A 14,999-nucleotide genomic window follows, 5' to 3' on the forward strand; every position below is an offset into this window, starting at 1 on the left:
TGTGAATTCTTCAAGCATGGTTAAAATATCTCCACACAGCTTGATGCTTTGCATTCTCATAATAATAATAATATTAATAATAATAATTCAGTTTATATATCGCCTCTTAAAAACTGTCAAAAGCGCGGAATGCCAGGTTAAAATTAAAAGCCAAATATTAGTCAAAACACTTTTTGAAATGGATACGAAACACAAAACTATTAAAAATAAATAAATGTACAAATAATAAATGTCACGAACTCCTACCGGAAATTCGTGACGGGAGGAAACGTCATATCACTGCGCGGCGGGAAAAGTTCAGTCAGGAAATCTCAGGTTAAGCTGTGGCCTTGTGTTTTTCAGTGTCTTTGCTGTTCCTAATTGGTTCAATTCAGTTCAGGTACAGAAAAACAGCTTCTCTCGCATGCAGGTAAAAAAAAAAGAAGCAGGTTAGTGTTGTATGTAGCAGACGAATAGACCGGCTCGTGCTGTATTAGATGGTTGCCATGGTAGCCGCTACGTTTGATACCAAAGATGGCGAGCAAATATAAATATTGCGAACGGAAAATATCTGTCTGTTATTAACTGTATATTTATGTATTTAATTTTCACTTGCTTCAAAAATATTGAGCGTTTTAATAAATCCATGATTACTTTCGGGTTTTTTTCTACTATAAACCGACGTAGCAGTGACGTACCCGTTTCCTTCTTCTTCTCTTGAGCGAAATGGCGGCTGAATATGTTAGGTTTATGTACATTAGCTAACGAAAAACCAATTTAAGACGCAATTTTGTTATCTAGGCGCCATAATCGGGTTCCTTCTTTAGTTCTAGTCTAGCAAATTTCTGGGTTGAAGGCGAAGTTCAGAAAGTCAAGCCTCGAAGGAGTTTCACTGTGCCGCACTGTAGGTATTTGGATAGATAAGGAAATCACCCGCCATGTGTTAACAGTAGCCTCTCTGAAGTGGTTATATTTAAGATAAAATGACGCATGCACGTTGTAATAGTGATTATTCGTCTGTTCGACGTTAATTTTGAACCGGGGTTTTAATGGCTTATAGTAAAAATGAAGTGGTTTAAGAATAGCTGTTTATGAATGGTGATCAAATGTAGTTAACCGTCCATGTTAGGTTTTTACTGCTGTTTTTGTTCAGTTTTTTTTCCTTAAGGAAATACGGGAGAGTGAACTACTTGTCTTACCAGGTAACTAAACTTGCATGCTAAAATAAATGCAGTTTAAACCTTTCTGTTGCAACATGTGATGGTTTCCATACAGATTGATTGAATAAATGTAAACATGAATAAAATAAACAACCTAAAAATACATCCACCAGTGATATTAAAAAAAAAAAAGTATTTTTTAAACTAAATCAGGTTATGAATGATAGTTGCTCTACCAGATGGGAATAAGGGAATAAAAACGTGTATATTTGCTGTTTGTAAGTCCTGTTCTAAGTCCAGACCTACTTATCATTTCCACCTAAATACTCTTTTATGTATTTAGCGCCATAACATTAGGTGGAAAGTTATGGGGCAGAGAGGAGACTTTATCAGCAAATATACACTTTAAATTGCTGTCATAATTAATGTAAAGCTTGTAAGAATACCTAACTTCATCTCTAATCCCTGTGTTTAGGAGTGAAGCCACCACCACACACAAATTTATGATACTAGGATATCTGCAAGTTGCTTTCAAAGATGTCTGACATTCTAACACGAGGGTTCAAGGCCCAGCTGACCACAGCTATGGAATCTATTTCGAGGAGAGCCGTGTTTGAGATAATGAAGATTTTTGAAAACACATTGTATGACAATCAAATGGAGCTGGCACAGAAAGGACAAGAGGTCGCCCAACTTAAAATAAAGCTACAGACAGCAGAGCTAAAGCTGAAAGAACTTGAGGATGCAAGAGGAAGACAGGTAAAGACGAATCAAGTCCAGACGAATCCGTCGCAAACAGAGGTTGAAGTTGTCACCGAAACTCCAGGACAGTCTTCTGAGGTCCCTGAGATTGATTTTGAAGGTATAATTTTAAATGTAGTTACTTCTTTGACTACATTATGACTAAATGACATTTATGAACAAATAGGTGTTACTGTTTATAACCTCCAGGGCAGTGGTGGAGTGCGTGTGCAGAGTTGATCATAATTGATTATTTGATTTATTCTTGGTAGACTGTTGCAAGATTATTGTTACTCAGTAAAACAGTTGCCTGGCTTAACTTTAAGCATGTTTGCAATTTTCGTGCATTGGTTTGTGCAGTACCCGATGACTGGTGTTCTCCTCTGGGCTACGAGACCGTGACCAAACCAGATGAAGTTGTGTGTCCCAGTGTACGACTACGGCCGTTGTCCATACCTCTGTGTCATATTACAATCCCCAAGGATGAGGTATGTAGTTGAAGGTAGAACTGTGGATGTAGCATCCTTAACCACCAGAGAAATCTGCAACTTGACTTTTATGTTTTCAGAAGAGGAAAAAAAACATCTTCGTTTTGTGACGACTTGAGGCTCGCTTACAATGTTTCACAGAAAACTGAAATTTAGGAGTGCAATGATGTGTATACAGCTACATAGTTTGTAAGATGAGAATTTACAAATTTGTTGGGTTATCAGATGTTATTGATTGACTAATTGTATTTAATAATCATATGAGGTGGCATGCAATGCACACTGGTGCATTATTATTACTTTCACTAAGTGGTGAAAACACATTTTTAAAAATGAAACTAATATAAACAATAGCTAAACCTTTAAATCAAACCGAAATTTACAAATGCATGCTGAAATTGTGCAAGTTCACCTAAGATGTTGTGGCTCCTAATGACTTGATAAAAAAATTAAAATGTTTACTGCACTCTTCTGTTCTGTTACATCTATTTACTTTACTTATTTACTTTAGCTGAAAACTAAAAGAAACAAATTCTTCAGATGATGTTTGTCTCTTTATGCAAACACAGCTCTATGAGCATTTCGTTTACTTGTAAATTGCCCTGTTACTCTTTGGAGATTATCATCTATATGCATATCTATATTTTAGGCAGTTCGCTGTGACATTGACTTGAACCAGAGAAGAAAGAGTGCCAGGAGATCCAGTAGAAGTGAGTCTTAATTCTTTCATTTACTATTTCATGCCAGAAGTGACAGCGCGCCTCTGTTTTCCATGTGATAATATTGTTGGTGGGTGTTGTGAGCAAAAGTTTCAGTGAATCATCAGATCTGTTTATAGTTTTCTACTCAGCAGATATTTAATTTTGCCTAATTACTTGTGCCAATTAATGGAGCAGCATGATTAGCTGTCTCTTCAGTGAATCTGTCATCCTGAGGTTGAACTGGAACTGCCCCATGCTTGAAATACTATTATTTTTCTGATCTGCACCCTCACTGAGCTCAGTGTAGCAGCATGTGAACTGGTTCCCCATCTATTGTTGGATCTGGTTGGAGTGGCCCTATAACTTGGTGCAACTCTCAAGAGCAGAGATGATATAGAGACGTGTCACAACAGTGAACTGGGGTGTGCAATACAAAGAAAATCCAATGTGCCCAACCTGGGCAATCAAGCTAAGCAGTCACATGAAGGCGCTTGTCAACTAAAGAAGTTGGCACAATCTAGCTATCAGCGTGTTCACATGAAAGGGTGGGTGTTGACAGAGTGTGACCAGTAAGAAATGCGAACCAGTCTACTGACATCAGGGCAACCGATTTTACAGAGAAAAGGTGAAGATGTTAAGTACATAATACAAGCTGAAAGTAACACATCTCCTAAAGACAAAGCAGCAATTTGAGTTTGCGTGGGTTTAAAGATGTTTGGTTATTAAGACTTAAAAAGAGCTGCTGTGTTGTTATAAAGTTCAACCTATTTGAAGTAAGGATGGAAAATAGGCAAAAATGTTGTCTGTAAGTTAGCTGGGTATCACAGCTCTGTCATTAAGACTGATTAGAGTTTGATGGATTCAAATTGTTATTCATTAATTTGATATGTAGATGTGCATAAGAGAGTTTTAGATTTTACTGTCTCAGATGCAGCCCTGTGGGGTTGAATGGTCTGAGAGAAAAGAATTTATATAAAAACAGAATTCAAATTTAGGTTTACTTGCATGTGCTTTTGATTTAAGATCAAAAAGTACAAGAAGGTTCCAAGTTTTAGGATCCTGTATTAATGCTTGTAAAACAATGGGATTGTTGTTTACACTAAAAAGAACCAATTATATGCTAAAATAAAAGATACTTCAAGCTGCTTTCTTAAAGAAAATGCTCAAATAAGTCTCCAAATATACTTGAGTGTGTACTAATAAATCACAAAGCCTTCCCAAGTAAAGTTTCTGTGTATCCTATCAAGTATAGCTTATAAAATTTAAGCTGCAGCTCTTCATGTGGATGTGTATTACCAGTCTGCAATCTGGCTGATCTAGGAATAAGAAAGTGTAAGAAATGTCACCATTTTCCCCTTCATATTTGCTTATTCAGTGCTCAGCTTGTGATATCAGTTAAATGTTTGCATTAGTTTATTTCAAAATGCAAATGCACAGTTTGGCATATAACATTCATGTTATGTTAAATATTTTTTCCATGTTTTTCTTCACAGTTTCAAATTTAAAAGAGAGCAAAAAAACAGGTAAGGACAAAAGATTTCCAGCACATGATCATTGGTTTCAGAACATTAAAAATGATGTGAAACTGTTACTCCATGACATCAAAGAGGAATATCCGGACCTAATTGCTTTGGGACATCATAGACGAAGGAGGAGAAAATTAACAGGACAAAAGCAAGAAAATGAAGTGAAGAGCAGAAGAGGGCAAAGAAAAACTGCATCAACTGAGTCCACGTCCAAAGAACATGAAACAATGGAAAGTGGCAGCAAAAATGCTTACTCCTGCAAGATTTGCAAAAAAGGTTTCGATACAGAATTTGGCCGAGATGTGCACGTACGATCACACAAGACGTGTCGAGGCTGCAAGAAAATCTTCCCATTTCCGAGCACACTGAGACATCATAAACGTAATTGTGCAAAACTCAAGAAATTGTTGGCAGCCAGCTCTGAAGGCAAACCAGCTGATAAAAGAGAAAACCGTACGGCAAGCAAAAAACAGGCCGCCAGTGAAGAGAGCACACGTTCCTCAAGCAGCAACAACAATAAGGAGGGAAATAAAAACGCGGGAAGGTACCCCTGCACGCACTGCAGCAAGTCATTTGATTTTCGGTTCAAGCTAATAGAGCACATCCGGATTCATACTGGTGAAAAGCCGTATTCATGCAGCATTTGTCAAAAGACGTTCCGCATTGCTCAATCACTCAGATTGCACATGGTGAAAAGACACAACGACCAAAACACGGAAATAAATGGAGACCTATATTGGACCAAACCTTTAGAAGAGATCGAAGAGAACACAGGGGGTTCAGTTTCTCCCCGCAAACACACGAGTGAGGAAATTGTGCAAAACAAAGAAAGGCATCAGTCAAAGAAAAGCTCCAGATGGCAAACAATGGGCGTGCGGCACAATTATGGCTTCATGTGCTTATCCTGTCACAAGGTGTTGAGGAGCAAAATAATCTTGATTGAACACTATCGCATCCACACAGGAGAGAAACCCCTAAAATGCGACAGGTGTCCTGCGATGTTTCGTACTAATGCGCAGCAGTACGTGCACAAAAAGAAGTGCCGCTCTCCACCGGCAGCTATCCAGTGCAAGAAGTGTGGGAAACAATTACCCTCACAAGAAGTTTATGACAAGCATGTGTCTAAATGTAAAAATTAGATCTTGTCTAAAGGACTAAACCAAAGGACTCCTCTAGTACCATATCGCGCGCTAACATCAGTACTAATTACTTTGAGTAAAGGTGTCATTACCTGACTGTGGACATTGAAACACTGGATTTTGTCTCTGGTGGCTTTAAATTAAACTGTACTGTTTGTTTGTTTGTTTGTTTGTTTGTTTGTTTTTGTTTAATACAATTACATGATTGTCTTTCATCTCCGGTGTATTTTAAAACAATACATAAAACATAATAATCCACAATCAGGTGACGTATGCTATCGACAAATTGGTATGAAGAAATGTCACTAAACTAAGAGTTACAGTTTTTTTAATCCACCTAAAACTTTTTTCCACTAATAACATGAAAATACATTTTGGGGTTTAAGAAGTGGTTCAAACTAGTGCAAATGTATACTAACCCTCAGGAATTTCAGTCTAAATACTTCTAAAGATGTTTTGGTTTTGTTTGGGTTTGTTTTAAATATATTAAATACCTCATAAATTGGGATAGTTCTGTACTTCAAAAGTTCTGTAAAACCAACATTACCTTAAAGCAGACCTGCACTTTGACCATAATAGTGACTGCAGTAGTTGTGGGAATGGATACTGAAAGATACATAGATCCCTGCTTGCTAAACTCTATTTTAAAGGCTTACCCTCTTGTTCTTGTTTATAACTTGAGCTAAATGCCATTCTTGCTGTTTTGTGTTTAGCTTGTCCTGTTTTTGTCAGCAGGAATTTGAGAAATCGCACGACTTGACCTTTCACATCATCCCAAATTGCCTGATGTGCTTGAGTGCTTGAGCTTTTCATGTTGACTGTATTTACTGGAAAAATCAGTTATTCTAAAGGTTCAACTTGTTTTATATCTGAAAACATTTCATTGTTCTGAGGTTTTGATACCTTTGCAATTTTTATACAGTTCTAAATATATTTTGTACGTTTGTTCACTGTTTTTGTTTTTTGTTTGTTTTGTCCAAGTTTACAAAAATATGAATGTTTTACCTTTTTATCTGCTCCAAACCAAATATGTGTTTTTATTTTGGTCGTGTGGGTTTTTCTTTTTAACCTATATGTAATAGGTGATCTTACAAGCCTGTTATACTTTTTCTTTGTAACCGGACTGTAATTGCTAGATTGAATCGTTGTCACTTTTAAATAAAACCCCTATTTTATACCTTTTGTCATTTATGTATTTAATATGAATTTAGAGAAGATTCAAATTGCAGCAATAGGGATTTTCGATGAATACAAATAAATGTGCTCTGAACCATTTAGCCTTGTTATCGCGAGACTTGCGGCGGTGATCACGTCGCAGTTACCAACCTGCTAGCTCAAGAAAAACTACATTGAGTGTTGTTTTAATGCTCAGTGAAGATATTTTCCCACCGACTACTGTCGGCCATTACGGTCCTGTGCTTTTGGTCGTTTCTTCTTCAGTTGTGCTGTGAGCTTCAGGGCTGAATAGTAAAGGCTACGCTTGATTGGCTCCCGTGTTTACACGTTAACCGGAGGTAACGTTAGCTAGCTCGGTGTAACGGCACTAAACGCCTTGCCTGGTCACAGCCAGTTTCTCAACGCTAGACTGAAGTTAACTATGTTTATACTCTTCTTCCATACAAACTGGCTTTTTACATTACAGCATATTGCTTGCCATCATCGTGTGTAACACTAGCAGTAGCTTAAGTGATAAACCATATAGGAGTTTTTGTGATTATTATAACATTACTATGAAGCAGTACACATTGTAGATATCGAGTTATAAATGCTGGCAGCTGTTATAAATGTCTGATGGCGTAATGCTGTAAATTGGCTGTTTAGTATGGCAGCATCTCATGGCAGTTCATAGATGCCACGGCAGAGGAGTGTATAGCGGTAGCCACGTCGTCCGTCTACTCCCTCTGGAGGCAAACCACAGAAGAAAACAGCAGTGGCAACCAGCTGTTGTCATTAAAACAGCATCCACAAAACAAAGGACAATGGAGTCTGTGAGGAGCGCTTTCCATGCTCAGCTGGCCACCGTCATGGACTCACTGCTGGCAGCAGCTGTGTGCGAGATAGCCAAGATCTTTGAGAGCAGCCTGTGTGAACAGCAGGCGGAGCTGGCGCAGAAAACCGAGGAGCTCTCCATCCTCCGGTGTAAGCTGGAGAAAGTGGAGAGGAGGCAGAAGGCAAAGGGTGGAGGGAGCGAGGAAGGAGAGATGTCCTCAGGAGACAGAGAGGGCAGCTTGAGGCAACAGACCCTGACAGGATCAGGTATTACAGCTGTCTTTGTCTGATTCAAGCTGGTTCATGAACAACTCAATTTGGTCATCGTCAGGTCATCGTCATCATATCTATACCTGCTCATCCCGTTATCAGCTCCATTGAACCTGTTGTGTTCATCCTTATGTAGACCTATTACCTACTGAATTAGTGCCAGAGATGGTTACAAATTACAGTTCTCTCGCACAGGACTGAATATGGGAAAAGATGTCTCTTCTCATTCTGACCCAGTAGAAGGAGTCAGCCAGAGCCTTGGTAAACTGAAGGAGGAGGTCAAAGGTCAGGATGGAGCTTCAGTAAAGCACGAGGTCAGACCCTCCCCTGCCTCTGTGTCATTCAGAAGTTGCCTGTTTTATTAAACTGCAGCAATTAAGTCTTTATGACTTCTTAACATTCACCTGCTAAACTTTTCCTGCCTTTTCTAAGTCTTATAGCTACATTTTACTTTTTCAATTCAGCGTGCTGGGTCACGGCCTGGCCTGGGGTCTTTCACAGCCCAAGCGCCAGAGAGAAGCCTCGCAGCTGGGGACGAGGTGCAGATTGATACCCTGACTGCTACACAAGCTAAGACAAAATGTAACTAAGTCACAATCTATTGCTAAAACAAGAGAAGCTATGAGAATAAATAATCAAAGCGAGAATAATAGTGAGAAGGCTGAAAGTAGCTAAATTGTGGGTGTTTTTTTTCTTCCATATTTCTTTGCAGTATCTCACTGGGATCAGAGCAGTCGTGGTGCAGACCACAGACCCCTTCAGGATCAAGCCTCTGCCCCATTTCTCTCCATCTCCCAGAGTGGGCGCTGCTCCCCCAGACCTGACCCTAGCCTAGCTCAACCAGGTGAGTGGTTACCTGGGTTGGACACCACCCGAGGTGGGGTGTCCAGTCTGGAGAACCTACAGGCAGACACAACCAGCTGCACTGGTGCAGCTAGCAGCAGCTCTGGCACAGATGCGCCCTGCTTCAGGCCTGGTTTTGGCTCAGATGAGACCAGTAACGAAGACGATGACAACTCTTTCCCATTTCTGGACCAGGAGCCTGAGAACCAGAACTCCAACCAGAATGCAGAGAGGGGGGCCCAGCAGGATCAATCCCAAGCCCCACCTGGTGAGTCACTATGGAGACCAAGAGACGAAAGGGGTGGGAGAGCCTCCATGAATAACACCCGGCGAGTCACAAATTTTGGAAACAGAGACCCTCTCCGACCCCAGTCTAATACACAGCTGCTCACTTTACGACACACAAACGCTCTTAGCCACAATCCAGCTTCAAGTGGAGGGAACGGCCGACCTTACACCTGCCCATACTGCACAAAGTGTTTTACGTACCCCTCCCACCAGCGCAGACACCTTTTACGCCACACAGGAGTCAGACTGCATCCCTGTCAGTTTTGTGAAAAGAGCTTCCTCACTCCCTCTGAGCTCACTGTGCACACTCGCACACATACAGGGGAGCGGCCTTTTGGCTGTGCTCAGTGTGGTAAACGTTTCGCCCGCAGCGGGAACCTGAGAGCACACCAACGAGACGTTCACATGGGGAAGAGGCCCTTTGCTTGCACAGAGTGCGGAAAGAGATTTGCCCACAGGGGAAACCTTAGGGTGCACAATCACAGAGTCCACCAAGGAGATCCCTACTATATGGATAACCAGCAGGAGCCTGACATAGTCCCAAATCCCATTTAAAAAGATTTTTTAAATTAAAAAAATGGATCTGCACTTTGAATTTCATTTGCACAATAAAATCTAAAAACTTCTTTGAAGGTTGCCTGTATTAGTGAGCACTTAAAATAGTTTAAAATACTTCAGATTTTTCTTTTATTTGTTTCTGTTTCGAGACAAGTGTTAAATTAATTATCCAAAGTTTAAGCTGCATTTATTGACCCACAGAATCAAAGTTCGTTTCTAAATGTTTTTTTCAGTTTTGACTTATAATTTTGGGTCCCGCAAAAAGAAAGCTTCTTATTTTGCTGTATTGTAAATGAGTAGATGTGATTTTCCAAGAATAAGAAACATTGGCTGCTGATGTGAAAAATGTAATAATAATGATTCTCCAGGCTGACTTTATCTTCCAGTGATGTTCTTCCCTGAATGTGGACAGTTGGTAAATGAATCCAAGCACCTTTTCATTATTTAATGTGACAAAACTCCAAAATAATAATAATAATAATATTTTTTGTAAAGCGAATAAAGAAAGACTAGTTGGTATTAGCTTAGGACATGTGGCATGCAGAGGTAGGATAGCACATCTGTTTCTTCACATTTGTCCTGTACTGCCTATCTCCTCAAACCATTAAGTTGAATGTATTGTGAAAAAAATGGAAATGTGTTCCTTCAACAAGTCCATAATCATGATATTAAAAAACAGTACTTTCCTTTAATCTTGTTTTTGCAAAGTGAAATTAAACACCGTAGTTATGCATTAACTTGTATTTCTCCTAAGCCTGAAAAATCACTTCACTTCAGTTTGGTTTTAGTTTGGCTGCACAAGTCTTTGTCAGACACTAGGGGGCAGTGCCAACACACAAAAGAGTTATAGAAACAGCTTTGGACAGCTTTGCACATTTTGATAGTGTTGCCCTATATTTCAGATCTTTTTCCCTGATGCACGCACTTGTGTCATCGTGCCATCTCTCAAGCTGTGCTTGTTAGGCAAAATCTAAACGAGAATACCTCGGCTACTGGGTTTAGGTGCTCAAGACCCAATTTCTCCTTAGCCGTTTGGCTTTAAAAGTGTGCAAAAACAGCAGTTTAATTATTGTCAGAGGGGCCATTCTATTTTTACTCCAGTCCATATCTTCAAAAGATGTGCTGAAAGATTTTGAGCCTTTCATAAAACTATATTTGCATATGCTTTTATGAACAACACCATAATAAGTCCCCGTGTGTGTTTTCTTCTCTCCATATAGTTCCTGAAAAAGTTACTTCCTAATTGTGGAAGTGAGTGGATACAGAACCCAGATGTCTCATTCTATGTAAAATGTTAAAAGGTATTTTTCACTCTTAATTATTTAAGTTAAATCAGAATCCATTAAAACTCGAAGTTGGTATGAAATATTCTCTGAGTTACTGCCTCTTTCATGTAGCTTAGGGCTGCAAAAAAGACAGAATTTAGTTCTAATAACACAAACTTAAATAACTTTAACCTCAAGCATGTCTTCTTACGCACAAGCCTAAAAATGCCTCAAGTGTGTAGGTTATGTGGAGGTTGATGGGATATTTGTTCGTGTCTCATCTCAGGAGCTGAGTGATGCCTGGCTGATTTCTGTGTATGTATGTATTCCCCAGGCAGCTGAGTCCTTGCTTTGCTCATGGAAAGATTACATTCAGTGACCTCCCATCCCCCAAAAGGTCACCTGTGTCCGTGTCTCCCTCTGGGTTTTGTGCTCACAGTTGTGAAACGAAAATAAATCCTGACATTTGTAACAAGTGAACAACCAATTCTGAAGTGAAGCTTATAAAGGACAAAGAGAAAAGCAAGCATGAGGAGTTTTGTGTTTTACTTTATTTGTATTTTTGAATTTGTGAGTCAGATAAGGGCCAGTGCGCCTGTGTGAGTGAACTGCTGTTAATGTGAGCCAATTGAACCCCCCTACTGTGTAAAGCTGCAAGCTCTTACGGTCCTTTTCGGGGCATGCAGTGTTTAAGTACTGTATTTATGACTGCAATGTCAAATGGTAAGCCAAATCTATACATAGACTCAATAAAGGGTTGTGTATATGTGCTTGCATCAACAGGCAGTCAGTCACACAGGCTTTGCAGTGTTTTCTGTTTGTATATTTAGTTATGTGTAATCCCCTTTCTGGTATAAGCAGCTTTGCCCCAGTGGGTAAAAGCAACAAATGAACAGCTGAGTAGTCTGGAAAGACTATACAGCATTACTGCTTTAAAACTATGCGATAAAAGGTTTGCATAAAGGCAAAATATATATGCAGATATGCTCTAGACTATAGTGCTCTCTGGCATTTCAGCCCAAGTCTTAATAGCTCCATAGTCCATTTGCCCAGTGACCTGATTGGGTAGAAATTTAATTGCTCTCACAGTTGGCACAGAATAATAACTATATAGTGTCATTATGATTATAGTGTTGCCATTCTATATTTCAGCAGGGATCAGGCCATAATGTGCTCACCATCTTTCAGATTATTTGTCTTTAAACTGCTGTACCTCCAGCCACCTCCCTGCCGTAGGTCCAAAGAGTCATTCCATCATCATCCCATAATCCACCAGGAGTTTAAACGATCCCCCTGACACCCAGTGAATGCGCCCTCCTCCCCAAACATGTCATGCAGATGAAAAAATGAAAAGAATAATTTTCCCCCATTGACATATCAGTCAAATGCAACTGTGGAGGATGTTTATTTTTATAGATGTACTCCTCTCTTTTTCATTTTCAAACATTTTCTTGTTATTCTTATGGTTGTATTTATGTGTTACCAGTTTCTTTTAATGTGTTTCTGTCTGTGTGTACGCGTTTTGAAGCCATGAGGGATTTAGCACTGCCCCAAGGCTGTTCGTAATCTACCCAGTCCCACCACTCCCCAGGGGCTGTGGTTTCATGCGGGTTGCCATTACTGTAGTGAAACCCCCCCTTTAGGGGATTGCAATGCTGTCTCCAGCTCAAGGCACTGAGTTGATCCATCGTCTGCGGACTGTGTTTAAGCACTCACTTAATGTGCTAATAGTGTTAGACTGGGGAGATGCTGAAGAGCTTTTAACTTTCATCAGCTAAAGCTTTGTCTGTTAGAAATGCTGATTTCATGGCTGCTGAGTCGAAATTGTAAAATATTACGTGAGGTTCTGGTGTTTGATAGCAAGAGCTTTTTATCAAAGAGGCTGATGGGATTGTTTCCATAGATAAAGATGATGCCTACATGGAACCTGAACCAGGGTGGGGGACTCAGAGGGTCACAGGTAGTGGACGGAATCTCCTTCAGGCGCTGGGTTTCACTGAGCCTCTTCACATGCTGGGGTCACAGAGCGTGATGGAGGAGTGGAGTGGGACTACATTATCTTTCCCTTTTTGGAGTTCCTGTGTGTGTGTATGTGTGCGTGAGAGTCTGCACGATTGAGTGTGTTCTCCATAGGCTGCTCTTGGGTTGCTAAGCAACTCTGTGTCTGCACGGTGAAGTGGGGGTGGGAAGGAAGAGAAGCACCAGGTCAAGAGAGGCAGACATAAGCGTCGCTGCTTCTGATTGGATCTACCAGTGCTCCTGATGAATGATGCTGATTGTTATCATATTGGCTGGGTGTAGGCCTGAATCATGTTGGGATATCAAGGTCCATCACCTCCCTTCTTCAGTCATTATCTCTATCAGTATCTGATTCAGATACAGTCCGTTCACCTGTGAGTTTGTGTGTATAAAAAGTGTGTTTTTACTTGAATTAACACAGGTACAACCACACTACACAGTTTAATCTAATACATAGGTCTTAATTCCCCTAATGTCACATTTTAGATACAAGTGTTTCACGTTTGCAAAAGCAAAAACAGGAGGAGAGAGGAGAGAGTTTAGCGATTCAGTTGTTTTTGATCTATACAGGAAATGTTAGGAAAGGATGGGCACGGGGACTATTTTATAGTTTCCTTTCCATACTAACAGATAACTAACCAATTTTGAGTTAAACAAAAATCAGATATTCAGGCAATTCCCCTAAATGAAAATACCAAACTAAATAATGAACCTATGTGGGAAAATTTGGGGTGTTTTGCTTGAACAGAGACTGACTTTTAAAAGCAATGTGGTCATTAACATTACTCTGATGTAACCTTTGTAATTAGGGGTTTTGTTGTTTATTGGATGGCTTCTGCAAGTAAGCTGTCCCACTTTATACGGGGCTACAAAGCATTTCTGTCATTTGTCCCAGATCAAACATGCCTCACGAGAAACGTGTTGCTCCTAAGGAAACATGCATCCAAACTGAGACCTCAGCAAAAAGTACCTGAGAAAACAGTTACCAGTTTTAACATGTATTGCAACAGAAGAAGGGACTGCATGCGTGTGTAAGAAGATTTTCACATAAGATCATAATAACAAATGTGCATTTGTGCATATTTAACCTGCTTATATGAGACATATCACATATATCCCATCCATATTTAGCTTCTTGAGGTCTAGCAGTCTATTAGCGGGTGTCCTGTGCAATGAATATTGCATCATGTGTGATTCAGCAAATCAGATCTAAACTGTTTACTTCATTTCAGCTAATTCTGTTGTCTCCCACTCACAATCTAATATCCAGGTTGTGATCACTTCAGTCTTTCCTCAGAACAATGTTATATCTTGTCCTTGTCTTACTCACTAGAAATGGCACTAATAATTTTTCATGCCTCCTTCACTTGGATGTTTTGAATAATATTAACAGAGTCTGCAGGGGTGTCCCCACCGTTTCTACTGAAAGAGATAGTGAGAGGACACAAAACAGCTCAGATTCTCTGTGTAGGGCAACGAGTCCAATTAAGGCAGGGAATGATGGGTGGTCACGCTCTTCTGTTACCAAGGTTACAGGATGGGTCCAAAGCCAAGCCTTGACAAAAGGCACCGTCTCTACAGACAGAAGAGACACCCAAGGCCACACAGCCAGGTCCAGGGTCAGGCAGAGCATGGAAACAAGGAAAAGCTGGACTTTAAATTTGCTGCAGCTAAACAAAACTGCTGTAAGTAAGGTGATAATGATAATTACTGTGTGCGTGTTTACTCGTGTTTCCACCTGTTGTAATGATTTGTTTTTCCAACCATAAAAAGTAAACAAGAGGACACTGTAAAAAGTGTTTTAAGCTCTATTATACCTGTTCTTTTATTTTTCATTAATTTACTAAAAGTTCTGACTTTAATCTTAGAATCCTGAGACAAAAGTCAGAATTCTGAGAAAAAATGTCAGAACTTTGACACCCAGTGTACGCTTTATTAGAAAAAAAGTCAGAATTCTGACTTTAATCTCAGAATTCTAAAATTAAAGTCAGAATTCTGAGATTAAAGTCAGAATTCCAGAAAAGAAGAAAAAA

General features: G+C 39.8%; 1 protein-coding gene across 12 annotated transcripts; it reads left to right on the forward strand.

Annotated features, from left to right (window-relative positions):
• The first annotated feature begins 271 nt into the window (after window positions 1–271).
• On the forward strand, window positions 272–11,045 carry LOC102298256 (zinc finger protein 252). 12 transcript variants are annotated; one of them, XM_005913458.3, is made up of 9 exons: window positions 272–428; window positions 1,133–1,181; window positions 1,615–2,001; window positions 2,241–2,368; window positions 3,018–3,078; window positions 4,563–4,592; window positions 8,189–8,307; window positions 8,458–8,575; window positions 8,706–11,045. In XM_005913458.3, the coding sequence occupies exons 3-9, from the start codon at window positions 1,677–1,679 to the stop codon at window positions 9,677–9,679; spliced, it is 1,755 nt and encodes a 584-aa protein (XP_005913520.1). In that variant the 5' UTR covers window positions 272–428; window positions 1,133–1,181; window positions 1,615–1,676; the 3' UTR covers window positions 9,680–11,045. The 12 variants fall into 12 exon arrangements, with proteins under 12 accessions (XP_005913520.1, XP_005913519.1, XP_005913521.1 ...); XM_005913457.2 differs by having other exon boundaries at window positions 272–409; XM_005913456.3 differs by lacking the exon at window positions 272–428 and adding an exon at window positions 448–883.
• The last annotated feature ends 3,954 nt before the right edge of the window (window positions 11,046–14,999 follow it).

The sequence above is a fragment of the Haplochromis burtoni genome, unplaced genomic scaffold (assembly GCF_018398535.1).
Source record: "Haplochromis burtoni strain Fernald_Lab_line unplaced genomic scaffold, NCSU_Asbu1 Contig_4, whole genome shotgun sequence".
Lineage (NCBI taxonomy): Eukaryota > Metazoa > Chordata > Actinopteri > Cichliformes > Cichlidae > Haplochromis > Haplochromis burtoni.

Coding starts and splice junctions, on each gene's coding strand:
- LOC102298256 (XM_005913458.3), top strand. CDS start 1,677: ATGTCTGACATTCTAACACGAGGGTTCAAGGCCCAGCTGACCACAGCT. Junction 2,369..3,017: donor TTACAATCCCCAAGGATGAG/GTATGTAGTTGA, acceptor TCTATATTTTAG/GCAGTTCGCTGTGACATTGA. Junction 4,593..8,188: donor AAAAGAGAGCAAAAAAACAG/GTAAGGACAAAA, acceptor TCTCTCGCACAG/GACTGAATATGGGAAAAGAT.